The 25,457-nt window shown below is 42.9% G+C and overlaps 1 protein-coding gene and 1 long non-coding RNA gene across 2 annotated transcripts in view; one reads left to right on the top strand and one right to left on the bottom strand.

Annotated features, from left to right (window-relative positions):
• LOC113618238 (uncharacterized) overlaps positions 1-25,457 on the top strand; it is a 154,691-nt gene that overhangs the window by 29,877 nt on the left and 99,357 nt on the right. Inside the window, exons 3-4 of the long non-coding RNA XR_003431938.1 lie at positions 18,762-18,946; positions 21,004-21,257. This is a non-coding gene — a long non-coding RNA (uncharacterized LOC113618238). The remainder of the gene's footprint in view (positions 1-18,761; positions 18,947-21,003; positions 21,258-25,457) is intronic.
• NPSR1 (neuropeptide S receptor 1) lies at positions 21,595-23,143 on the bottom strand. Its single transcript, XM_027102218.1, has 2 exons — positions 22,827-23,143; positions 21,595-21,739 (listed from the first exon to the last, which is right to left on the bottom strand). The coding sequence occupies exons 1-2, from the start codon at positions 23,033-23,035 to the stop codon at positions 21,649-21,651; spliced, it is 300 nt and encodes a 99-aa protein (XP_026958019.1). The 5' UTR covers positions 23,036-23,143; the 3' UTR covers positions 21,595-21,648.

Genomic DNA, 25,457 nt, shown 5'->3' on the forward strand with positions numbered 1-25,457 from the left:
AAATATATATATATATATATATATATATATTTGTCTTTAAGAAACCCCATCTCAAGCTGGTTTAAACAAGGACTTTATTATCTCAGGTTACAGGAAGTTCTGAGGTAGGTGGACTTCAGGCACAGCTAATTTGGTGGCCCAGTGATGGCATTGAGGACCTAGGTCTGACTGTCTGCTCAGGCCCCCTGGGCGCTGACTGTGTCCTCAGTGCCAGCAGCCACATTGAAGCATCACTCCCCGACCTTTCAATACTCAGAGTGTCTCTTCCTGTGGCTCCCCCTAAAGAGCAAGGGAACCTTCTCAGCAGCTTCCCCCTCTCAAAAAAGTCTTCCCTTCACATCCCCTGAGTCAGAATTGAAAAAGGGAAGGGAAGAGTCTTGGTATCTTTGTGTCATTGACAAATGCTGTCACTCCTCCTAAGGAAGGAAAACTCTTTCGGGCAGGTGAACATATGACGCTCACATTCCAGGGATTTTCCTCCTAACCGCCCTCAACAATTTATTTGTTGGCTCTTCTCTGCCATGTCTTCTGGTATTGCTGGAATCTGGTTTGAGTGGCCATCACCTTCTGGACCTGCTGGAGGAGGTGGGCATTGAAGGGTCAAGCAGTACCCGTTATGAAGGAGGTTGCGCGCCCCTGGTGCCCTGGTGGTTATTATGGACCAGGAAACAGCTTCAGCGCCCCAACCAGGGCTGCATTGTTGGTAAAATAGACCCTAGACCTGGACTCCTGGCCCAGGATTTTAGAGGTGGGCTCCGGGCCACTGAAGTGTTCCTTCAAAGTATTGAACACAGTTCTAATTTTGTATTTTTTGATGATTAATTGATTAATATCTTTCCGCCTACTATTCTGTAAATTCCCCAAGACTAAGGAACATGCCATCTATTTTGCTCAGTTTTGTACATCCAGCATCCAGAGTAGCATCTGGAACACACGGGGGTTCACCACTATTGCTTGAATCAGTGAATATGGTGGAAAGGGTATAGGTTTTGAGATCAGACCAATATGGGTTCAGTGCCTAACCCAGGAGGACCTTTCAGTTTCCGGCTTTGACCAGGGCCATTGAACCTCTCTGAGCCTCCAAATCTCCATCTGTAAAACGAGGAGAACACTACCTACCCTTTAGGAGGGCTGTGTGTTAAGCTCTCACACGTGTTAGTGTGTCCCTTATTTTTCACTCCCCTGACCCCAAACACCCCACCAGACTGTTTCTTTATAAATCAGATGGGGACCAAAGGCTTATCTCATAGAATGGTTATGGAAATTAAATAAAGTAAAATTTGTGAAAGAAGGTGCTATGTAAAAGTTGGTGCTAAATTTACGAGGGCCGTCATTTAAAGAGGCAGGTAGAAGAGTCCTGAAGTCTGTGTCTACCTCACAAGATTTTCCAAAATACACAAACCTTCTTACCCTGCAATTCATTTTGCTCTGTGTCATTTAAAGACCTCAGTGGCATTTCTGAGGGTAGATTATGCAAAGCTGTATGGACTATTTTTTTAAATTTTTTTATTAGTTATCTATTTTATACCTATTAGCATATACATGTCAATCCCAATCTCCCAATTCATCCCACCACCACCACCCCCGCCCCACTGCTTTCCCCGCTTGGTGTCCATATGTTTGTTCTCTACATCTGTGTCTCTATTTCTGCCTTGCAAACTGGTTCATCTGTACCATCTAGATTCCACCTATATGTGTTAACATACAATATTTGTTTTTCTCTTTCTGACTTACTTCACTCTGTATGACAGTCTCTAGATCCATCCACATCTCTACAAGTGACCCAATTTTGTTCCTTTTTTATGGCTGAGTAATATTCCATTGTATATATGTACCACAGCCTCTTTATCCATTCGTCTGTTGATGGGCATTTAGGTTGCTTCCATGACCTGGCTATTGTAAATAGTGCTGCAATGAACATTGGGGTGCATGTGTCTTTTTGAATTATGGTTTTCTCAGGGTGTATGCCCAGTAGTGGGATTGCTGGATCATATGGTAATTCTATTTGTAGTTTTTTAAGGAACCTCCATACTGTTCTCCATGGTGGCTGTATCAATTTACATTCTCACCAACAGTGCAAGAGGGTTCCCTTTTCTCCACACCCTCTCCAGCATTTGTTGTTTGTAGATTTTCTGATGATGCCCATTCTAACTGGTATGAGGTGATACCTCATTGTAGTTTTGATTTGCATTTCTCTAATAATTAGTGACGTTGAGCAGCTTTTCATGTGCCTCTTGGCCATCTGTATGTCTTCTTTAGAGAAATCTCTATTTAGGTAGGTCTTTTGCCCATTTTTTGGTTGGATTGTTTGGTTTTGTATTGACTATATTTAAAAAATTTTTTGTATCCTTAATACTCTGGCATTTGGTGCCTTGATCTTGGAGAGACTGCCCCTCCCAGTGCCAGCTAATTCCTAAAAATAGCAAATGATTTCCCCAAGAGTGCACCTGTCATATACAAACCAACCAACCCAGAGCCCACACATACATCATCTCCTTTACCAAACTTGCACACAACAAGTCAGTATTCCTCCTGCCCTTAATCACCCTAGAGCCAGGTGCCAGACACCTAGAGACCACCCACCCAGAGACTGCTGAAATTCTTCAAACTTTCCCATCCTAAGTTTACTCATTGTACCTACCCTGCCTGGCCCATCCCCTCTGGGGAAAACCCTAATAAACGCTCTGGGCCATGTTCTCTTCTGCCTCCTAACCTACCCTGGTGCTTCTCATGTGGCCCTTCATGGTATGGCATGGTGTACCTCTTGTTTCTAGGGATCCATGAGTATAAATTTCTTCCTCTGTGACAGTCTGTGTCATACCTGACTGAAGCAAACCTGGGTACATTTTAACACAGAAACAGACCCCAGGACCGAAAGCTCTGGGTGGGGGTGGGTGGAAGGGTGTGCGTATGTTGGAGGGAGGATAACAAAGAACCCCCTTCTCATCTTCTTAGAGGACATTCAGTGGCAGAGGCTACGTGGACAGTGGCCTCAGACCCTGGGAAGGGTTCATGAATTTCATGCTGATGCACAGAAGACCATGTGTACTACTCAGAAATAAGTGGAAAAAATACTATTTAATACCCTCGAGACTTAACTGGGATCAAATTTGCAGGAATTTCCAGTAAAAGGGTCAGAAAAGAAAACATTCTGTTGAGTATCTACATTGTGCTTGTGTCAGGGACACAACAGCCTCCTAAAGAAGGTACTATTTAGCCTTTTGTTACAAATGGTGAAACTGGGTCATGGAAGTCCATTGCCCAGCTTGTAAGTGGTGAGGCTGGGACTGGGGCACATGTGTGTTGCTCCAAGGCCTCCCTGACCCCATCCGCCCGTTGTCTCTAGACCAGAGTGACGTCATCAGATGTGCACACAGGGACAAGGGAGCCTGAGGTCACCCCTGTCCTTTGGGCAGTGGGGGTGGAGAACAGAAGTAAAGAAGAGAAGGGAATAAAGAAGAGAAAACCCTATAGTCCTATCATCCTACCACCCAGATATCTATGCATCTATATATCTAATGTGTGTGTATTTATAAACTTGGAAGTATACTGTTTATTATATACTACAAAACATATACATACGCACACACACAAACACAATTGGAGTTACACTATAACATTGGCATTTAACTCCCTTTTGTTAGCAGCGCTTTGCACAGTTGGATGGTAGTATTATTTTGCATAAATCAATACTTTTCAAGTTTGGCTGTGCTTCCTAACAGCCTGAGGAGCTTAAACCTTTTTGTAAATTCCTGGGCTCTTTCCCACATGCTGCTATGTCAGAATTTCTAGGTTTGAACGCTGCAATTTCACAAGCCTCCCTGCTGGTTCTGACATAGCGCAACCTGCTGTGACCCATTTGCAGAACCACTGGTGTCCGTGTGTCGTTGTGAGCAGTAGGAAGTAGCAGAGGGCCCAGGACCACCCGCGGCATGTGGTTAGAGCAGAGGAGCCAGGAAGGCCCCGCTGGCTGGGCTTCTGGCTTTCTCCTTGAGTGCATCACACAGTCAGCCTCCTGGAGCTGACACGGAAGAGAGGACTCCGGAAAAGAGGAAAGGTTTATCAAAATGAATAAGTGCCAGGGTCTTCCTATGTGTGACCTCATTTTGATAGCTCCTCACAGGACCTATAGCCCACACTCCACCCTGTTTCTCACCTTCCAACTAATACCACCACAGATGTCCTTCCCCCTACCCCTTTCTATTCTGTGAGCATCTCTGATCATTTCTTTCATCCTCTTCAACTCTTTCCCAAGGGCTGGACCCTGCTGCTGTGTCTGGGTCTGCTGAGGGGACAATAGCATCATGGCCGACTCCAGCAGAGTGGCTTCCTCACAGCCTCACAGATGCCCCTCATATGTCAGTTCTAATCCTGTCCCTGGGGACTGAGCAAATCTCTACGCCCTTGTGAGTAAACACATAGTCCCAGACCAGCAACAGTAATCTCACCTGGAAGTTTGTTAGAAATGCAGAATCTCGGGCTGAATCCAAACCTGCATTTTCACAAGATGACAAGGGATTCCTATACACACTGAAGCTCTGTTCTAAGGGGTAACATCTTCTAAAGAGCATAGCTGCTTCCGGTGCCCTACACTCAAGGGCCTGATTTGAGGGGTGAGATCAGAGGCTGCAAGTTCAGGTAAGCCACTGAGAGGCCCAGTAAGGGCACCCGGACCTGCAGCTCCATCACTGGATTGGCCTGGAGATCCCCAAGTTTAAGGTGAGGAATGAAGCCATTCTCCAAGAGGGTGTCAAGCCCCAGCACTTCCTGGAGGCCTCCAGCTGTGCTGGCTCATGCCCTCGGTGACACCTGGCTGCTATTGTTAGGGGAGAGTAAGGGCCAGCAGGGACAGTGGCACTGCAGATACTGACTAAAAAGGCGAGGCTCCTATCTGTATTTGGAATGACAGGCCAGATTCTGTTTTGGAAAGAAACAATGGCTCTCTTTTCACTGGATGTTACAGGATTTCAATGTCAGGAACCAGCCAGATAGGCGAGGGGATGATTAAGAGACAAAATGCAAGGCATTGTGTGCACACCACACTTAGTCCAGCCCTGAAAGCATTATTGTAACAGCCTTTGTTCACATAGCCCCAGCCTGGGCCCTATCACCTTCCTCAGAAATACTGTAGGCCTTGGACATGCTGAGATCTATTCAGCTCTTCTCCAGAAAATGGGGGTGAAGCTACAGCAAACTCTGATGGAGTCTTGGGAGGGCGAGTGGGGAGGGGGAGATGAAGGGGCAAAGGACATGTGGACAGAAGAAGGTGACAGGGTTGGTTAGGTCATAGACCACAGCAGATCAAGGAAGAGATGTCGGGAGCCAGATCAATATATGTTGTCCTGGGGCTTTGAGGAGAGAGAAAGAAGAGGGCAGATGAGGGCAGGGAAATGTCACCACTGGTTCACACCATGAGACGGGATATCAGGAAGCCCGAGTTCAGACCCCTTAGGGCTATGTGGCTTGGACATTTTGTGTGCCCTTTTTGAGTCTCATTTTCCTCATCTCTAAAGTGCAGATACTGACATGTGCCTCTTGCGGGGATGTGACAATGAAATTAAATGAAATAGAGCATGAGAAAGTATCTAGCATACTTGGCACAAACATCATGAGTTCTAGTTCAGAAAGATGTTGCTTTCTGTTGCCTCTCAATTAATACACACCACCCCCCACCCCAGCCCTGCCGGTTTCACCCTCTAAGAAAGGTTCAAGTTGTGATTCCCAAAAGCAGTCAGTGTGTGGGGAGGGCGCGAGGCAAGTCTGGTGGTAGTTAGAAGACTATGGCAATTATCCTAGTGGTAGTTAATTATGGTCTGAGCTAAGGCGGGGCGTGTGGGAATGGAGAAAAGGCAGCGATTTTAAACAGGATCTGATGTCACCAAATTTGCATTTTAGAATAATCACTTTCAAGCACTCTGAATGACTAGGCCTGTGATTTCTCCCCTTGAATTGTTTTATTGTTTCGCTTGAATTGTTTTACTGTTCAATCCCTGTTTCACTGATTCTTGCCCTCACCTGGCAATGAGGACAATTCCTTCCTCGCAGTTTCCAGAGAGTGTTATTCAGAAACAGTTCTGTCTGCTATCATACTGGGTCCTGGGTCAGCCCTGTCTCGGAGGGTGGCAAGGTGGACAGTCTTCTTTCCGTGGTCATTATGGGACTCGCTTCCTCAGAACCCTGGCCCGAAATGCTACGCACAGTGAGCTTTCCTGTGAGGTCTTTCCAATTCCTCATGAGAGGTTCGTCTCAGCTCCACCTGGAGCTGCTCCTTCCTTCAAACAGGCTTGGTGTTGCAGCCGGGGCCCCTCGTCTTTCTGACCATCCCCACCCAGGCCTTTGGCAATGTGAGGACTGGCAGTACCTCTTTCCCCATCTGTATTCTATTTTGACAGGGGGGGACAAAGCAGCCCTGATGGGTTTAAACTGGAGTTGCTAAGGTGGCAAACACATTGACAGATACCACAGGACTCCCAAGTTGCTCTCCTCTGAAGAACCAGGCCTGTGTTACTGGACCATGCTGGGCACCCAGCTCTTCCCTTTAGTGGGAGTTCACTCTCTCTCATGCCAAGAGCAGGCTCACCACCACCCCTCTCCTAGGCAAGCACAGATGCTGCTGTGTCCCAGAGGTGGGCCCTGCTAGGGTTGGCGCTGGGTGTCTAGTGCAGCTCTATGTTCAGATCTCATCCCTTCCTTTGACTTGGGGGATTACTCTCTGCTGAGGGACCTTCAACTCTCATTGGTCAGGGATGCTGCAATTCCCAGTCTCCGTGTTCTCCCCAGCTAGGTCAGAGCTACTCAGAGATGGATGAGCCAGGCAGGCATAAGGGAGTGCTGGGAGGTGCTGGCTGGGGGATGCTGAGGGGAGGTGCCGAGGGGTACTGCCGCCTCATCTCTCCCTAGCTTTCCAATGGAGGATGATGAGGGGTTCCTGACTCCACCTCGCTTTTACTTCTGCATACCCGCTGAAAGCTGCCTTTCTCCTGCTGACTTCTTGCTCTTTAATAAAGGAAACTCACCAGAGGTTTATATAATAGTATTCTAATGTACACCAGATTATTTGGCTACTTGGCTAGTTTGAACTCAGTCAGATTCATCTCATTTGATGGCCTCACTAACTTCTTTATTTGGGGGGCAGAAGATTGAGATAATTCAATATATTATAGCTTCCCATGTTATAAATTTTAAAGATTGGGAATTTTTTTTTTTTTTTTTTTTTGGCGGCACCACACGGCATGAGGGATCTTAGTTCCCCGGCCAGGGATCGAATCAGCACCCCCTGCAATGGAAGCACAGAGTATTAACCATTGGACCACCAGGGAAGTCCCAAGATTGGAAACTTTTAATAAAACTGACGGGCTTTCTCCATCTGGGGTAGACGTGCCTCATTAGTTTATTCATTCCACAGATTTCAAAGTGCCTCCTTTTCATATCTGAACTCCCTTATTGAATGTGAGACTATGCACACGCACAATGTCCAGCACCACGATGTCCTTGAAGAAACCTCCTTTGTTTCCCCATGTGGCCTGGAGAATTCTTCTTGCTGTGATGTCTTCTCCTTTACCCTAAACTCTGAGCCTCATAATAACCTAAAGAAGAAAGCAAAGATTCACCTACTTATTCTCCTTTCTTCCCAAAGTGCCGATCTTGCCAAACTCTCTATTATTTATTCACAACTTCTTCCCAAAGCTAGTTGCTCAAGCCACCTGACAGGTAGGTAGGAAGAAGCCCACATGTTCATGGTCTTCTAGGGTATCCCTCATCACAGTCTGGAAACATTTATGGAAATGAATTGTTCTAGTCAGACAAGGCACAGTGATGCACTCAAGTTAGTCAAGGAAAAAGAGGGTTATTATAAGGACAGATGTAGAAGGAACTGAACAACTGTCAGGATCGAAGATACCGCCGTGGATAGGTTCCTCCAAACTGTGTCCTCTCTCTCTCTTTCTTTCTCTCGGGCCTCTCTCCCCCCTCCTCTCTGCATTTGCATTTCTCTGTACAACTACCCCATTGTCCTTTCTCTATCAGTCAACTTCCTCTGCTTACTCATGGGTCCTGCTGTCTTATGGGCTTGAAAGTGTCCATTGTGACCTCTCCCATTTGAATCATATGAAATTTGGGTTTCAATTCCCACTAAATGACTCAGTCTCTTGTCCATAGTATGCTGACCAGTCTGTGGATGAGCCCCCATGGATTGGGGGTCTACCTTGGTCTAATCCGCTTTGGCCATGAGGTGCTAGGCCACATGGGACCAAACGTTGGCCTGAGTATTAAAGGCTATGCAGGACAGTGTCCTTCAGAAAAGACTGGTAGGCACACTAAAGGGAACCCAGGCCAGCATTATTCCTGCTATGGTGAGGATCTGAGCTTTTCTCTCTCCATTTCAAGCAAAGGAAGGTGGTCTCCAGGGCAGGTGGACTCTGAGGCAGGGAATTGCTGAGGGCACAAGCTTCCCTCAGAAAAAGCCTGGTGATTTGTAAGAAAATGCCGCTATTCTTTAAAAGAAAAACAATAAAAGAATGTGCTAAGGATCTCCTGTTATGTCTACTAAGAATGACCCTTTGTGGACTCTGAAATTGGGAGCAGGTAGAGAGGCAGGTCAAGAAGGGTTGTTTTAACTTTCACCCAACTTTGTCCAACGAGGACTATTTGGCTGGCTTGCTGTGGCCTAGTCACCAGAGAGAAGCAAATGTAGTTCTCCTCTATTTTATACCTAAGGAAGTTAGGAAGGGGTGTGTCTTGAGAAAGAGCTAATTGAATCTGGGTGGGGAGCAAAGGAAAGATTGTTGGAGGTCAAAACAGGGGGTGCACAAAAAGGTGGGGAGATAGATCCTTCCCTGGGAAGGTGTGATCACCTTAGTCTCTGGAAAGAGGATCCCTCAGTCCTCCCTGGTGGAGTTTAATCTGATGGCTTGAATGTGGGAAGATGATGCTGAGCATGCGCACCTCAGCTCCACTCTCTCTCTCCTGGGCTTGGGCTGTCCACAGGGTACAGAAGTTTTCTTCTGCTCCTTTAAGTCTCCCCTGCGCAGCTAACTCCCTGCTGTAGGAATACCTGTCCTGGGTCAGTGCTTCTAGGAACCTGGTGGGTATATCAGGCAGGGTGACCTAAGTGCTGCAAGAAACAACTTCTGGAAATTTCTTAGCTTCACCCTTTTCTAAGTCCTCAGAGTTCTTTCCATTCAGCTTGCAGATGGGGTTGGAGAGAGCATGAGAAATACTCATGGGAAGTTTTTACAGATCATGCTAAAAGGGAGCACATAAGGGTGTTGTTTTAATTTCCCTTCTGTCATCCTTTGTTTTATTTTATAATCTGTTCAAAGCTCTCATGGGAAGAGAGAGGCTATTTTTGGACCCCTCAACTCCAACATTTGGTGCAGGTCCTTGAAACATTGAGGAATAAAACATAGGAGTTGAATAACAAATTGGGAGGGAATTGGACTCTAATTTTCCTCGAACCTTAAATCACAAGGGGAAGAGAATATGATTTGAGACCTTAAATCCTTTGGACTTTAATATCTTTGGACTTTAACTTAATCATTGGCTTTAATCATTGAAATTTAATTTCTTCCTGGAAAATTCGTGGTGAGAAGGGGTTGATATTCAAACTTGGAACATCTTGTAATTGGTATTTTATTGCTGGAGTATCTTACCATCATTTAATTTCTTTGTAGAACATATAATGATCTATATTTAGAGTGACGATATAATTTATCACCCAAACTAGGATAGTTTTGAGAGAGAAAGGAGGCTCTATTAATAATTATGCTGGGACAACAGGCATAAACCTATACTGTTTGGATTGAACTGGGCTGTACAGTCACTCTAGCTATATTGGACAATGTGGAGGGACATCATTAGGAAAGAGAAATGGAATAGGGAATTAATTTCCAGCAATGTAGAGATTTAATTAATGGAGATTTTCTGACTCATGTAGGAACCCTCTGGGGATCAATTCTAACTTGTCCACCAGTGGTCCCAGGAGGATCCACAAAGGAGCTGTACCAGTCAGGGGCCATCCAAGGGAAAGAGGAACCATGGTAGATATTTCAAATAGAAGGGTCTCAGTGCAGGGAATTGGGTACACAGGTGCTGGAGAGCTTAAATAGCAAAGAAGAATGGTAACATAGAGATTAACAACTGCAGAAAGCAGCTACCATCCCTCAGACTGGGGGAACAAAAGGAGAGACGTGGAGTTACCCTACGAGTTCAGAGGAGGGCCGCCAGGGCAGATGCTGGGATTCCTGGGGCAAGCTCTATGCACCCGAGGAGAAGTGTAGTCTGAATCCTGCTAGTAACTCTGAGGAGAAGATGAAGCTGATGATTGGAAGACAGGAAATGAGCCCCCCATACTCCCCAAGATGTGTTCTTTTTTTACAATGTCCTGCCCATCTCCCTTTGGCGGACCCTACCTAACAAGAAACAACTGTCAAAGGAATTGGGAAATGTGGTTTGCAGAGTCCCCGCCCCACCTTCAGCATCAAAAGTGGAGTGGAGGGTGGGCTTGGAGCTGAGAAACAATAGGGACATAAAGGGCCCAGATGCTGTGGATGGCACTGGGGGAGTGTCTGATGAAAGAGGAGTAGAAAGGTCTTGATAGAACTTCTGGTCTCCTCATCTGAGGGTCACCACACCCCTGGTTGACCATAGGCTAAATAGTTAAAACACAAAGGGATTGAGAACAAACAATTGAAAGTCGATAGTGGGTGATGCTTGTCCATTTCTGATGTTTCCTTTCATGTGGAGATGCCACATTTTCAACTTTTATTTGCTCTTCAGTCACCCAAAGGGGAAGGAATGGTCTAATCTGCGTCAGGAATTTGGAGAGAATAAACTGGGCATGCTCAGCTCAGCCCTCCTCCTCTCTTGGGTGCAGGCTGCTTGCAGGCTGGTGGTGTTCTTCTCTGCCCCTTCTTCTGTAAATCTTACTAGTTCACTAATATTTATTGACACCTACTCTATCCCAGGCACTGTTCTGGTCCTGAGGATATAGCAGTGAACAAAATAGACAAAGATACTTGTCTCATGGGAGATGCAGGCAATAAGCAATAAACATAATCAATTATACATAATACATTATATAGTGTATCGGGAGGTGATAAGTGCTGGTGCAAAGAAAAACACAGAACAGCGTGAGAGATCAGGATTGCGGGGTTGGCAGCTGCAGTATTAAAGAATGTGGTCTGGGTAGGCTCACCTAGCAAGTGCATTGAGCAAATGAGGAGAGCCATTTGTCTGCCCACACTCAGAACCCTGTAAACACCACAGCTTTTGAGGTGTTTTGAATACTGGCCAGTCTGTTTCTCAGTCCAAGCACCACTTGTCCCCAGGCCTGGACATGCCCTGAGTATCTTGTTTGAGTAGGACTATGGGCTGTGGCTCCCAGCAGAGACAGGTTTAATCACTAGGTTTACCTGTTGAGGTGTCGTCTTGGACCAAAGCCTCAATCATAATTGCCTATAATTAGTGCTTTACCCAGCTTTGCAAACAGAGGCATGTGGTCCATTAGCCTACCCACCTCACCCTGCCTCAGTTGTGCAGCCAAGACAGCAGTATCAAAGCAATAGCTATTGCTATTGGCAAACAAATGCGCACACTGTTTTTCTTTAAGGCAGCAGTCCTCAAAGTGTGGTCCTGATCCTGGTGGGTGGAGAGAACCTTTCAGGGAGGGTCTGTGAGATTAAAACTATTTTCATAGTAGCACTAGAATGTTTTTGCCTTTTTCATTTTCATACTCTCATGTGTACAGTGGAATTTTCCAGAGGTTACATGGCATGGACTAGCACAACAGATTGAGTGCAGAAGCAGATTAAAATACTCCTTTTTTCCCTAACTACATATTTGTGTGAAGCCTGATTTTCTTTATATATTTCTATCAAAACAACATATTGCCACAGATTGAATGCAGAAGATCTGAAAATCCAGCTGTCTTCTATCAAGCCAAACTTAAAGAGATTTGCAAAAAGTTAAAACAAGTCACTCTTCTCGCTAAATTTTTTTTTTGAAGGGGGAAATACAGTTACTTTCCATATAGGAGATATTTATGTTAATATGTAATGAGTTTATTATTGTTATTTATAAATTAATTCATAAGTAAATATTAAACATTTTCTCACTTTTAATTTTTTTTTTTTTTTTTTTGCGGTACGTGGGGCTCTCACTGTTGTGGTCTCTTCCGTTGCGGAGCACAGGCTCCGGACGCGCAGGCTCAGCGACCATGGCTCACGGGCCCAGCCGCTCCGCGGCATGTGGGATCTTCCCTGACCGGGGCCCGAACCCGCGTCCCCTGCATCAGCAGGCGGACTCTCAACCACTTCACCACCAGGGAAGCCCTTTCTCACTTTTAATTTTTAATGCAGTAAATATGTATGGGTATAATCCACATAAACAAGCATAAAGGGGTCCTGAGATCAAAAAGTTAAGAAAGGCTGCTCTCAAGGGCTTCAATGTGATACCCCATTTGCATGTTGTTACGGCCCCCAAAACATCCCTTCAGAGGCATCCTTCTTTGTTCCCAGACATCACATAAACTTGTGGCCATACTTCCCCACCTGACTTTCTTTTGGGTATCTACCTGCATGCAGAACTACTTTATACTAAGGTCTGTCTTCTTGAGTGGGGGCGGAACAGCATTTAGTTCAGAGTGGAGGGAAGAAATTAGAGTTGTCCTGGGTTTACCTAACAGATATCTGGAGAGTTGCAAGGTGATCAAGTTGGACTCTTAGAGGAACATTTGTCCTCAGGTTGGACCCAGGGCAACTGGACGGAGGTAAGCAAAGGTGGCCCACACATTTCCTGGCTATGAGGAACGTGGGCTCTAATGACCCGGCATGCTTTTGAGTGCTGGCTCCTCAGTACTGGCCCATTGAAGAGCTGCACCAGAGCCCCCTGCACCAGAATCATCTGAATTGCTTGCTGTACATACAGATTTCCAGGCTCTACCCAGAAACCAGTGATTCAGAATGCGGTTGGGGATCTCAAAATCTGTACATTTTTTCTAACCCCTTGGGTGATTCTGTGATGCAGCCAGATTTGGGACCATTTGATCAGCCTTCTTAAACCCTGTCAAATCGTTATAGAGATGAACTACATGATTTGGGCCCCAAATATTTCTTCTAGCCCCCTCCTGCAGGCCCAAAGTACCTACTTTTTAGCAATTAGTTCTTTGGGGATAGGTAACACCACCTCAAATGTTCCCTATTTACATGAAACCCTATCTGGAGGAATGCTGATTCAGCTGTGAACTGGGAGTAACGTAGCACGTGTATTATCTATCTGCTATACATGAGGGAGGAGAAAGGGCAGAATGGATGGAAACAGGAGGAGGAGACTCTTTGTAAGTACATGGGAGGCTAGGAGTAAAATCTTCAGGACTCAAGGACCCCTGAATAGGCAACAAGAGAACAGAAGCTAGTTATTGATTTCTGCTGAACTGACACCCAAGGCTCTGTGGAGGAGCCAAGATATATTTTCTGCAGATTCTGAAAAATGTTGGCATCAAATATTCCTATTACTGGATGCTAATGATACATGCTGGCTCGGATGCAGAGAAGGAACCCAGAAGGATCTTTCAACCATCTCATCTCTGCTGTTTCTTGTATGTAACTGAGACCCAATTGATCACCTCTCTGTTTCCAGTCTGGCTCCCTTCTCTGCACAGCTTCCAGAATAATGGTCCTAAAAGGCTTTTAAAAAATACAGTCTTAGAAACTCTTTTTATTGTGCAATGTAACACACACTCATAAAAGTGCACAAAACTTAAACATATCGCTTAATGAGTAATTAGAAAGTGAACACCCAGAGCAAGAAGTAGAACCCTGCCAGCCTCTTCTCTGCAGGCTCCCTCCTAAGCACAGCTCTTCCCTCCCCACAAAGGTGCCCCAATCTTGGCTTTTATAAAAAGTAGTTTCCTTGCTTCGCTTTAGAATTTTAATGTCCGTGGGTGCATCCCCAAATACAATAGTATAATTTGGCTGTTTTTGAATTCTACATAAATGAAATTATATAGTATCTTTTGGTATCTATCTTCTTTACTTTTATATTACGTTTTTAAAGAATTTTTCATGTTGTGGCAGGCAGCTATCGTGGGAGTTTTGGTCATTTCTGCTGCTGTAAAGTAGTCTATTGTATGAAATATACCACAATCTATTTATCTGTTGTACTGGTGGGCATTTGTTTTCCTCCAGTTGGGGTTCTTAAAATCAATGCTATTATGAATATTCTTTCACAGATATCAAGGCACACATAATTATACTCTTCTGTAGTATCTGTACTCAGGAATGGAATTTCAAGGCTACAGGGTACATGCATCCTTAATTTTTATTAGTTAAAGGCTAGAATGGTTGTACTAATTATTTACCCACAAGAACAGAACGAGAATTTCTGATACTTCACATCCTCACCAACACTTAATATTGTCAAAGTTTTTTAATTTTTGTCAATCTGGTGGGTGCATTTAGTATTTCATTGTGGTTTAATTTACTTTTCCCTGACTTTTAATGAGATTTAACATCCATTTTCGTGTGTTTATTGGCCATTTCTCTTTTCTGAAGTCAAGCCTTGCCCATTTTTCTATCTGCCTTCTATTGTCTTTTCTTACTGATTTGTATGAGTTTTTATATATTCTAAATACTACATCTTGGTCATTTGCAAATATCATTTCTCATTCTGTAGCTTGCCTTTTCACCCTTTTTATGATGTCTTTTGGTGAACAGAGTTTCTAATTTTAGGTAGTCAAATTTATCAGTCTTTTCCTTTTAGAGCAGCAGTGTTTTTGTTTTGTTTAAAGAGCTCTTTCCCTATTCAGAGATCTTAAAGATATTCTCCTACATTGTTTCTTCAAGGCATTTTGTCTCATGCAGTTAGATCCAGAATCCACCTGGAACCACTTTTGCATATAATCCACCAGGCTTTCATTTTCAATTTTTCCCATGTAAATGCACAATTGTCCTCACATCATGTATTGAAAGGAGCACTCTTTTCCCATTCCTCTGCAATGCTATCTGTGAAATAAGTCAAGTTTTCCTATATGTGGACATCTTTTTCTGGACTCTTTTTTCTGTTGCGTTTGTTAATTTGTCTACTCTGACACAATACCACAACTTTTATTATTATGGCTTTGTGATAAGTTTTGGTATGTGGTCAATCAGACATTCCCATTTTTTTCTTCTTAGTCAAGAGTATCTTGGCTAATTTTGGCCCTCTGCTTTTATATATAAATTTTTAGAGGCACCTTGTAAAGTTCTATAAAATTCCTGCTGGAGCTTTGATTGTCATTGTATTAATTTTATGGATTGATTGGAGAAGAATGGATGATTTTATGATATTCAGTCCTCCAAATAATAATCATGATGTATTTATTTCTACATTTAATTAGTTCTTCTTTAATACCTCTTAATAGTATTATGATTTCTCCATAGAGATTTATATCCATTTATGAACTTCATCTTTTAAGGATTGTAAATAATAATTTAAAAAAATAAATTTTGTTTGTTGCTGTCGTGTGGAAATGATGTAGGTTTTTGTATATTGATTTTGTATTCTGCAACCTTACTAAACCTCATGATTACTTCTAATAATTTATCTCATTTAGAATTATAATAGAATTAATAATTCTAATAATTGTATATTATTTTTGATATTCTACTATACATTTATATCAATAATACTGATTTTTATTATTCATTACCAGTTCTTACACCTTTCTTCTTCTTTTTTTTGCTTGCTCCACTGTATTGGCTAGGATCTCAATATGATATTGAATAAAAGTGATGATGCTGGCATTCTTTACTCATCCATTCTTTATTTCAAAGGGACCACCTCAAAGTTTTATCATTAGGTTTTTTGGTAATAGCCTTTAGAGTTAGGAATTTCTTTTTATCTCAAGTTTTTGAAAATCTTTTATCATGCCTAAATGCCCAGTAATTTTATCAAACATTTTCCTGTATCTATTACACTGATTTTTTTTTAATCTTGTAATCTATTAGTGTAATGAGTTATTTAAGTGCTTTTCTAATATTAAGCCAGCTTTGCATTCCTGGAATGAATACAACTTGGCCACACGCTTTAGTCTTTTTATATTTTGCTGGATTTGGTTTGCTAGCATTTTATTTGGAACTTTTAATTTTCATGACAGAAGTTCACTTGTAATTTTCCTTTTGGTAATATCTTTGTAGGGTTTTGGCATTAAGGCTTTTTTAGTCTCATAAATATTTTAAAAGTCACCCTTTTTGTAGCCTCCTGAAGACTGTATAAAATTGGAGTTGCTTTGTACTTCAGTGGTGGTAGAACTCACCAATGAAGCCATATTCTTTCTTTAGTAGTTATGATACTTACTACTCATATTTTCTGTTTCTTCTTCTGTCAGTTATAGCAAGTTGTCCTGTTCATTTATATTTTCAGTTTGTTTTAGTATAAGCTTGATCATAATATCTTTTTATTATCTCTTTATTGACCTTAGGACCTACAGTGATATCCTTAAAATAAATGATACTGCTTATTTGTGCCTTCCCTCTTTTTTTCTCCTTTGCCAGTCTCACAAGAGGTTTATAATTTTATTATTTTTTCAAAAAACAGAATTTTATCTTTTGAGCTTTTAAAATTATATGTTTGTTTTCTTTTTCTTTTTTTGCCATGCTATGCACAGCATGCCGGGTCTTAGTTCCCAGACCAGGGATTGAACCCGCACCCTTGGCAGTGAAAGCTCGGAGTCCTAACCATTGGATCACCAGGGAATTCCCATATGTTTGTTTTCTATTTCATTAATTTTGCTCCTCTTATTATTTTCTTCCTTATATTTCCTCTGGGTCTATTTTGGTGAATTTTCCTACGTTCGTAAGATAGATGATTTATTCATTGACTTAAAGGAAAAGAAGAAAAATTCTTCTTTCTAGTGTTAGTTTGTATCCCGCACATTTGATATAATTTCATTATCATTCAGTACAATTATTTTCTACTTTCATGTATTTTCTTCTTTGACCATAGGTTATTAAGAAACATATTTCCTAATTTCCAAACATTTGGTAATTTTCTAGTTATACTCTTGCTCTTGAGTTCTAGCATAATTGCATTGTGATCAGAGAAACCAGACTATATGAGCTCAATCTTTTGAAAGCTTTTTATTTTTTAATTTTTTTTAATTTTTGGCTGCGTTGGGATTTTGTTGCTTCACGTGGGCTTTCTCTAATTGTGGCGAGCGGGGGCTACTCTTCATCGTGATGCATGGGCTTCTCATTGCTGTGGCTTCTCCTGTTGCAGAGCACGGGCTCTTGAGCGCAGGCTAAGTAGTTGTGGCGCACGGGCTTAGTTGCCCCGCGACATGTGGGATCTTCCCAGACCAGGGCTTGAACCTGCGTCCCCTGCATTGGCAGGCGGATTCGTAACCTCTGTGCCACCAGGGAAGCCTCCTCAATCTTTTGAAAGTTTTGAAGCCTGTTTTATGGCCTGGCATATGGTCAACTTTTATAACTGCTTCACATGTGCTTGAAAAGACTGTTTACTCTGGGGTGGTAGGATAAAGTGACCTACCTGTGTTACTCATGTTGTTCCAGTTATGCAGATCATTCCTTATTTTTGCCTGCTTCAATTACTGGAATTAAGAGTGATAAAATTCCCCACTACGGCTGTGGATTTATCTATTTGTTTTGTAGTTCTGACTTTTTGGAATACATACTTTGAGGCCATATTGTAAATGCATAGAAATTCAGAATTATTATATCATCTTATTGAACTAAAACATTTATCACTTGAAATGTCCCTGTTTAACTCTACTAGTGCTTTTTGCCTTAAAGTTTATTTAGGTTTTATTAATATAGTCTCACCAGCTTTCTTTTAGTACTGTTTCCATAGAATGCCTTTGTCCACTCTTTTACTTTCAAATTTTCTGTGTCATTGTGTTTTAGGCATGTCTTTTGCAAACAAAAGTCTAGTCTGACGATCCTTGATTATTAACTGGAGCATTTAACCTGCTTACATTATTACAATTACTGATATATTTGGACAAAAGAAAATCCACCATTTTCCTATGTGCTTTCTATTTGTCCCAGCTGTTCATGTTCCTATATCTTTTTCCTTGCCTTCTTTTGGACTGGTAGAGTGATTTTATCATTTGTTTTTCTTCTCTTTTAGTTTCGAAGTTATATACTTTATTTCTATTATTTTAGTGATTACAACATGGATACTTGAAATTAAAACATGCATTCTTGGTGTATCAATGTCTAATGGTAATCTATATTCTACCCTCATTCCAGGTAACTCAAGGATTTTAAGCCATTTAACTATCTTTAGTTTCTTCTAGACTTACACATGTACTATTTTTGTGTGTACAAATATGAATACTGAGTCACCTCTCTGGGACTTCCCAGGGGGTCCCTGAGCAGACTGAAAACCATGAGACTACATGACCCAAGCCTCCATCCACCTTAACATTCTATATGCGTGGAATTGCACTTTAAAAATGTTAACCAAACCAGCCCTGTTGAGGATAATGCATTCTTAAAATGCAACTGCAGAGAAATGAAGCATGTGTTTTTCAGGTTTCCAAAAGCGAGGAGGTTGGCCCCTAAACAGGACCATCTCCTTTCAATCAAATACAATCAAAAAGCTGCAGAAAACACTGGTAGATCTGCATATAAAATGAGGTATATTCAGATGATGCTAAAAGAACTGTAGTTGCCAGTAGCCCTGTAGTTCACCCAAGATGATCCTAGAAGAGCAGAACTGCTTTATTTCCTGCCAAAAATATTTTTGTTTTCCTGTTTCCCCAGCAGACCCAGGCTTGTGGTCCCTTTTGACACTGTGGATGCAGAAGGAAGAGACAAAGTCCTTTCTGTATATGGATGTACAGATTTGTCCAAATGAAATGAGGAAGCAAATTTAAGCTGCATGTTTGTTTGGTTGAGAAGGAATACATTTTTTCTCATCATAATCACAAACTAAAGCCATTAAAAAGGTATTACCAGTTTCTGGGGGGAAAAAGTAGGAGATATTGCTTGGCAAAATTAAACTTCCATTAAATTATGCTCAACACAAGCCCTGAAAGTAGAGAAGTTTTTACCATTTATATTTAATTTAGTTCAGTAAAGCGGAGACACATTTTCTCTAGCATGGCTAAATATATTAAACACACTTATTCTCGTTATCCTAAATTTTCACCTGTGCCTAAAGCTATGAGATAATGTAACCATTTCTTTGACATCTTGTTGTGGGAAGTAAGCACCTTTATTTTATATAGCACCCTGCTGGCTTCTCTGCCCCAACTTGGGCATCCAAGGCTACAAGCGGAGACATCACAACACTAAGCTGCTCACTTTCTCCAAGAGCTCAAACTGTATTTCCCAATTAGGAAATGATGTTTCTCTCACTTCATGGTGATAGAGGGGGAAGTTACAACTTCTAAAGAGCAAATAACTCAGCTTTGAGTCATACAGTCATTGGTCCCCTGGGGAAGAAATTCCAGAAGCTCTGACTCTCTGGATGTAATTTAAGTCTTTACAATCTCAGAACCTGTATCTCTAAAGAACCCACAAGACCCTCTGCTCCAGACTTATTTTGTTCCCATCCTACAGATGAGACAGTTGATGCTCAGAGACATTAAATGATTTGTCCAAGGTCATAAAACTATGGAACAATTACCAGTGTTCCTCAATGTTTAAATCATGTTTCCTCAAGCTCAGAAAATACATGAGAATGAAGATTCTAGAATCCACCCCAATATGAAGCAAGTTTCATTTTAACGGCAGCTTTACCCTGCAGCAGCCTGTACCAGCATCTTACCGATCTCCAGTCTTCACTGGGAATGGGAGACACAGCACCACAACAACTACAAAATCACATTCACAGTTTTTAAGGAGCACAAAGCCCCTCACTCAACTCTCTCCTTAACTTTCAGGGTCTATTGATGGGTGAGGTAGGCTTGTAATGTCTTTTGCAGACCAGAGCTTGACAGAGGTTGAAAGCATCTGTCAAAAGAACCCAGGCCTCCCGTTTTGCCAGTGAGGACAGCCGCCAGATTTTGCTGTTAATAGGCTCCCATGCAGGCAGTTATTTTAGCAATGATTCTGTGGGTCTTCTGTGGCACATCTTGATTTAAAGTGAAATGTCAAAAAGCACTTCTCAACCACTCAAAGCTTCCAGGGTTTCTCACTTTTAACTGATTGGACAGAAAGGAAGGCAGCCTTCAAAACTGTTCTATAGACGTACGACTAGATTATTCAGTCTCTTCAAATTCAGAAAATAATTTGGAGAGATGGTGACTGAAGAATCTGATTTCTGGCTAAGAAATACTTTCCCTAAGGTCAGATGGAATTGGAAAGAGAGAGTTTATGGGAAAAATGCCACTGTGACCTTAAATGTGAAATCTTTGGGTTGACACCATAATGAGGAATAGGGTGCTATTAAAATATATTGCAGATTTTAATAACTCCACTAGCAGTAGACCAAAAAAAAAAAAAAAAAAGGCTTAAGCTCAGAATAATTCTGGGAAGAAGGGTTTTGCCAAGGAGATTTTAATGTCAAGAATGTATGTGAGGCTAAAAATAAGGAGCTCACGCGCATCCCAGAGCCGTGGGTGGGGATGTATATATAATCAAATTAAATTATTCCACTTCCACTTATGGAAAAATCTGATGATAAAAGTTGACTAGAAAACATTTAGTCATATTTCACTTGGATTATGCTTATATATACCAAACTCCGGACTTGTCAAAATAAGCCTCACCAGTGCTTCCCAGCCAAGGTGTTAGATAGACAATGGGTGCGACATGCAAAAATGATAAAGATCTTACAGCAACATCATGCCTGGAAAAGCCACAGGAATTCAGCTCCCAACTAAAGAGAGAGAAGTGTCCCTGAGGTATGAGGAATGGAGCCCAGAGTGGTCTAAATGTAGAATGCAAAGGGAGGAGCCCTCAGAGAGCCGAAAAGCCATGTGTTGAGACCCAGGTCCCAACTCGCAGAGCCTGGAGGTCAGGGACCCATGACTTTTTGTACTATTTCTTTTCCTACCAGAGAAAGTACCCCTCAATTTCAACCTTGCTCTGGAGGGCCAGCATTTGTGTTCTTTCTACAAATCATTTGTTGATACAATGAGACTGTGAGGTTGGCTGCTGCCAACACATCCATCTGTCAACCAAGGCCATCTGCAGAGGAGACACAAAGCTTCAATGCCTGGAAGTGAATTTGTTGGCATTTCAAGACAAACATCTCTTTGGCTACAACTACTGAAACTTAAATCCAAAAATGGGAGGAAAATCTAGGCCCAGGTAAGACTTTTATTTACTTCTTAAACTGTAATTGTAAGACACATGTACCATGCTTCTTTAGTCCCTTCTGCTTGCCCAAGCCTAGGCCCTGGGCCAGTGAAGTCTCTGTCCATTGATTCTGGTGCTGACCAGTGGGACGGACAGCTGGGAGTGGTGGGGAAAGACGGGGCATCTTTCCTGGCTGGTGTGAATAGTATGTGACTTCATATTGGCTAGAACTTGCCAATGCAGGTGACACACACTCATTAGGGTGTTTTCCTTGTGCATCCCCCAAGTGATGAAAAGTGCAGGGTGGAGAAGTTGGCTCAGGCCTCGTGCACATGCCCAGGGTGCTGATGGGGACCCAGGAGAGCCGATGGGGCTCAGGCTAGCAATACCACTGCCTCAGGGTCTACATGAATTCTGGCTTGGACAGAATCTGCATCTCATGCCTCTCAGTTCTCTCCTGACATGTCATTCTGGAATCCCGTGATCTTTGCTCCCTAGAGAAAGAACAGAGCACAGAGGAAAAATAATTTGACCTGATGAAAAGGGAAGTAGGGATGTTAAGAGCTAACAGTTATGGAGACTGTATTAAGAATCAGACATTATGCTAAGCACTTTATATGTAATACCCCTCACCTTCCTTCCCCACCACTCACAGCCCTCCTTCCTACTGGTCAGGACCAGAGCCCAATGGACAGAGACATCACTGGCTAAGAGGTAGGCACTGCTGTTAGCCCCTTTTTACACGTGAGGAAACAGAGGTTTATGGAAGTTAAATAACTTTCCCTAGGTCACGTGTAGCTGTGAATCAGCAATGGCAGCATCAAACCCAAGCCTGCAACCATTCTACAATTCTATCACGGAGACAAGAGGAAAGGGGAAGAGAGGGGAGTGCGGCAACGAGCGAGAGGCCAGAGGCAAGGGGGGGCAGGGGATGGTAGCCATTCTAGTACTTATCAAAGATTTTTAGGATCATTGAGAAATGCTACCAGCCATAATTCTAGGAGGACTTGAAAGATCTTGTCAATTGATGGAGGAGAGATCCAGTGGAGGGCATCAAACCCAAACCTGAAACCATTCTACTGTTCTATATCCTATGGATTTTTCCACCTATTCCCTGTAGCTTGTGCAGTAAAACAGCTGAAAAACAGCTGAAAAACAGCAGACTGAGTAGATGTGGGAGGGATCTAATTTCAGCTCTGCAACTAATTATTCATATAATCTCAATAATGTCATGTAACCTTGTGAGCCTGAATTTATCTGTAAAATGATAATAATGCTTCATGTTCTGCTATCACCAAGGCATTGTATTGCGACAACTCACGTAGGGAAGCTTTGAACTAAAAAAAAAGGTCTTCTGTATGTGACCTGATTAGGATGGTTGCTATAAGAGGTGATGTAATATAGGAGAAAGCATGAGCCATGGATGAGGCTGGATTTGAATTTGTCATACTAGCGGAACATTTTTGACCCTCCAGTGTCTCATCTATAATCTGCCAGGGAGCTCTGGCATGAGGAAGACACAGGTTGGAGGTGACTGCAGTGGGCATCCCCATGTCTGACCCAGGCAGGAATGCCCCTTACCCGCAGGGGAAGCAGATGGAGCTGCTGAAAACACAGTAGATGAGGGGGTTGATGGCGTTATTCAAGGCCGGCAGGTTCTGAATGATCACAGAGGCATAGAAACGCTCCTTAGTGTTTGGAAGGAGGCTGAAATTGTCCAAGATATCGAAGAGGAAGTACGGACTCCAACAGCAGATGAAGGCTGGGGAGAAAAGAGCCGTTAGCACCATAGCAGCCCACAGCCCAGGGGGCCCTCTGTGTTGGCCCTGATTGCAGCTTCAACTAGGAGCTTCCTTAGCACCTGGAATCTCTCAGAAATACTTAGAACAGTTGTGTGTGTGTTAACGTTAATGTCATATTAAACACACACATCTACACATACATACATTACATCCCACAGATGCATTGCTAAAATTGAGTAAATTTGCTGGAGCTTCTCTATTTGTAAAGGGAGGCTCCAATCTGACCACTGTAGGGATTACTGAAAGGCTGGGAACTGTTCAGCATGGCCTTAGCCTCTCATTCTACACAGTGTGAAAGAAAACCCAGCAAATCCCTTTGGAGACTCTATGGGAAAAGACAGAAAAGGGAGCACTTTGCCCAGATAGTGACTCCTGATTTGCGGTAGATGAGGCGAAGGGTGGTACCTAATGTTTCAAAACACAGCCTGGCTAAGTCACAAGATTCTCAATTTTCTTTTCCATTTCTAAGTCAGCCACTCCAGAAAACACCAACCCTATACCTCTTACAAATCAGTTGGTGTGGGTAAGACTCTGTCTGATTTCTGTTTGGATCCAAATCCTCAGAGGAAAGGGATGAGAAATGGAGATCCAGAGTGTGATGGCCAGTTTTATGTGTCACCTTAACTGGGTCATGGGGTGCCCAGATATTTGGTTAAACGCTATTTCTGGTTGTTTCTGTGAGACTGTTTCTGAATGAGATTACCATTTGAATTTGTAAACTAAAAAAAGCAGATTGTCTTCTCCACTATGAGTGGGCATTATTCTATCCACTGAAGTCTTGAATACAATGAAAAGGCTGAGTGGGACTTCCCTGGTGGCTAGTGGTTAAGAATCCACCTGCCAATGCAGGGGACATGAGTTTGATCCCTGGTCCAGGAAGATCCCCCATGCCACGGACAACTAAGCCTGCGTGCCACAACTACTGAGCCTGTGCTCTAGAGCCCAGGAGACACAACTACTGAACCTGCACTCTAGAGCCCACGAGACACAACTACTGAGCCCACGTGCCACAACTACTGAAGCCTGCACACCTAGAGCCCATGCTCCACAACAAGAGAAGCCACTGCAATGAGAAGCCCGCACACTGCAACGAAGAGTAGCCCCTGCTTGCTGCAACTAGAGAAAGTCCGTGCTCAGCAATGGAGACCCAACGTAGCCAAAAATTAATTAATTAATTAATTAATTTTTTAAAAAAAGAAAATATCTTCCTAACACTGGTTAGGGGAAAAAATTTAAATAAATAAAAAAGGCTGAGTGAGAGGTGAGTCACTCTGTCTGCTTGACTATCTTCTAGCTTCTCACTTTGACTCAGACTGAAACTATACCTTTAGCTCTCCTGGGTCTATAGATTTGGGGACTTCTCAGCTCCACAATCATGTGAGCCAATTGCTTATAATAATCTCTTTACATATATATCTATCTTTTATTTCTCTGGAGAACCCAGATTATTACCACAGAGATAATCCTTATTGGGGTTGACTGGACACACACATGTGCTCCCCTACTTTCTTGCTGCATCCTCTCCACCCTTTTTCTCCCCCTTTCTCACGCATAGATTTTTCCTCAGAGAAGTCAGGCTTCCTTTGCCATCTGGCTGCAGGAACCAACTTTCCTCCGTAACGGTTTGACTGACTTTTTTTTTTTTTTTTTTTTGCGGTACGCGGGCCTCTCACTGCTATGACCCCTCCCGCCGTGGAGCACAGGCTCTGGACGCGCAGGCCCAGCGGCCATGGCCCACAGGCCCAGCCGCTCCGCAGCACGTGGGATCCTCCCAGACTGGGGCACAAACCTGCGTCCCCTGCATCGGCAGGCGGACTCCCAACCACTGCGCCACCAGGGAAGCGTTGACTGACACATTTTTTACCCCAGACCTTGGCAATCTATTAAAATGGAGCAATTCAAACACAAAGACCACTAAACATTCTGGGCTCAGGTGGTGAAGCCTGGCATTGGCCCAGAATAGTGGTTCTGGGGCATGGAGGGGCAAAGCTTCCATTTGGGGGAATTTTTAAAATGCATGTTTATGTATTTGTGTGTGTTAGGGGAGGATTCTGGTTTTCCTAGGGATACCGGTCCTCCTGCACGATACGGGCAGTCCCACCCATGTCCCATACATCCTTCAAATGTTATGTGGCAGAGAACCCTGTTTATAATGATCCCAATCTAGAAACCTAACTCTGTTTTATATATGAATACAATATTTTAAATAAATACTGAGTCTTCCAGAAGTGTAATTCCCTTGCAAATAGAGGAAAGATTACTTTGTTTAATTTGGAACTTTAGCAGGATTTGCTCACCTGCTGGGAAAATAAAGTCACTGGCAGCAATACTGCTTAGTTTTCATGTCTCCATGAAAACACACGTGCATTGGTTTTCATTTGGAGCTATTACTACTTCATTGGGCTGTGCC

This window comes from Aethalodelphis obliquidens, unplaced genomic scaffold (genome assembly GCF_003676395.1).
Source record: "Aethalodelphis obliquidens isolate GAN/ISIS:26980383/991018 unplaced genomic scaffold, ASM367639v1 scaffold5, whole genome shotgun sequence".
Classification (NCBI taxonomy): domain Eukaryota; kingdom Metazoa; phylum Chordata; class Mammalia; order Artiodactyla; family Delphinidae; genus Aethalodelphis; species Aethalodelphis obliquidens.

Excerpts from the sequence above, each read along its gene's own strand:
- NPSR1 (XM_027102218.1), bottom strand. The coding sequence starts at position 23,035 with ATGGTGCTAACGGCTCTTTTCTCCCCAGCCTTCATCTGCTGTTGGAGT. Across the intron at positions 21,740-22,826 it reads TCCATCTGCTTCCCCTGCGG|GGAGCAAAGATCACGGGATT; the intron begins GTAAGGGGCATT and ends TTCTTTCTCTAG.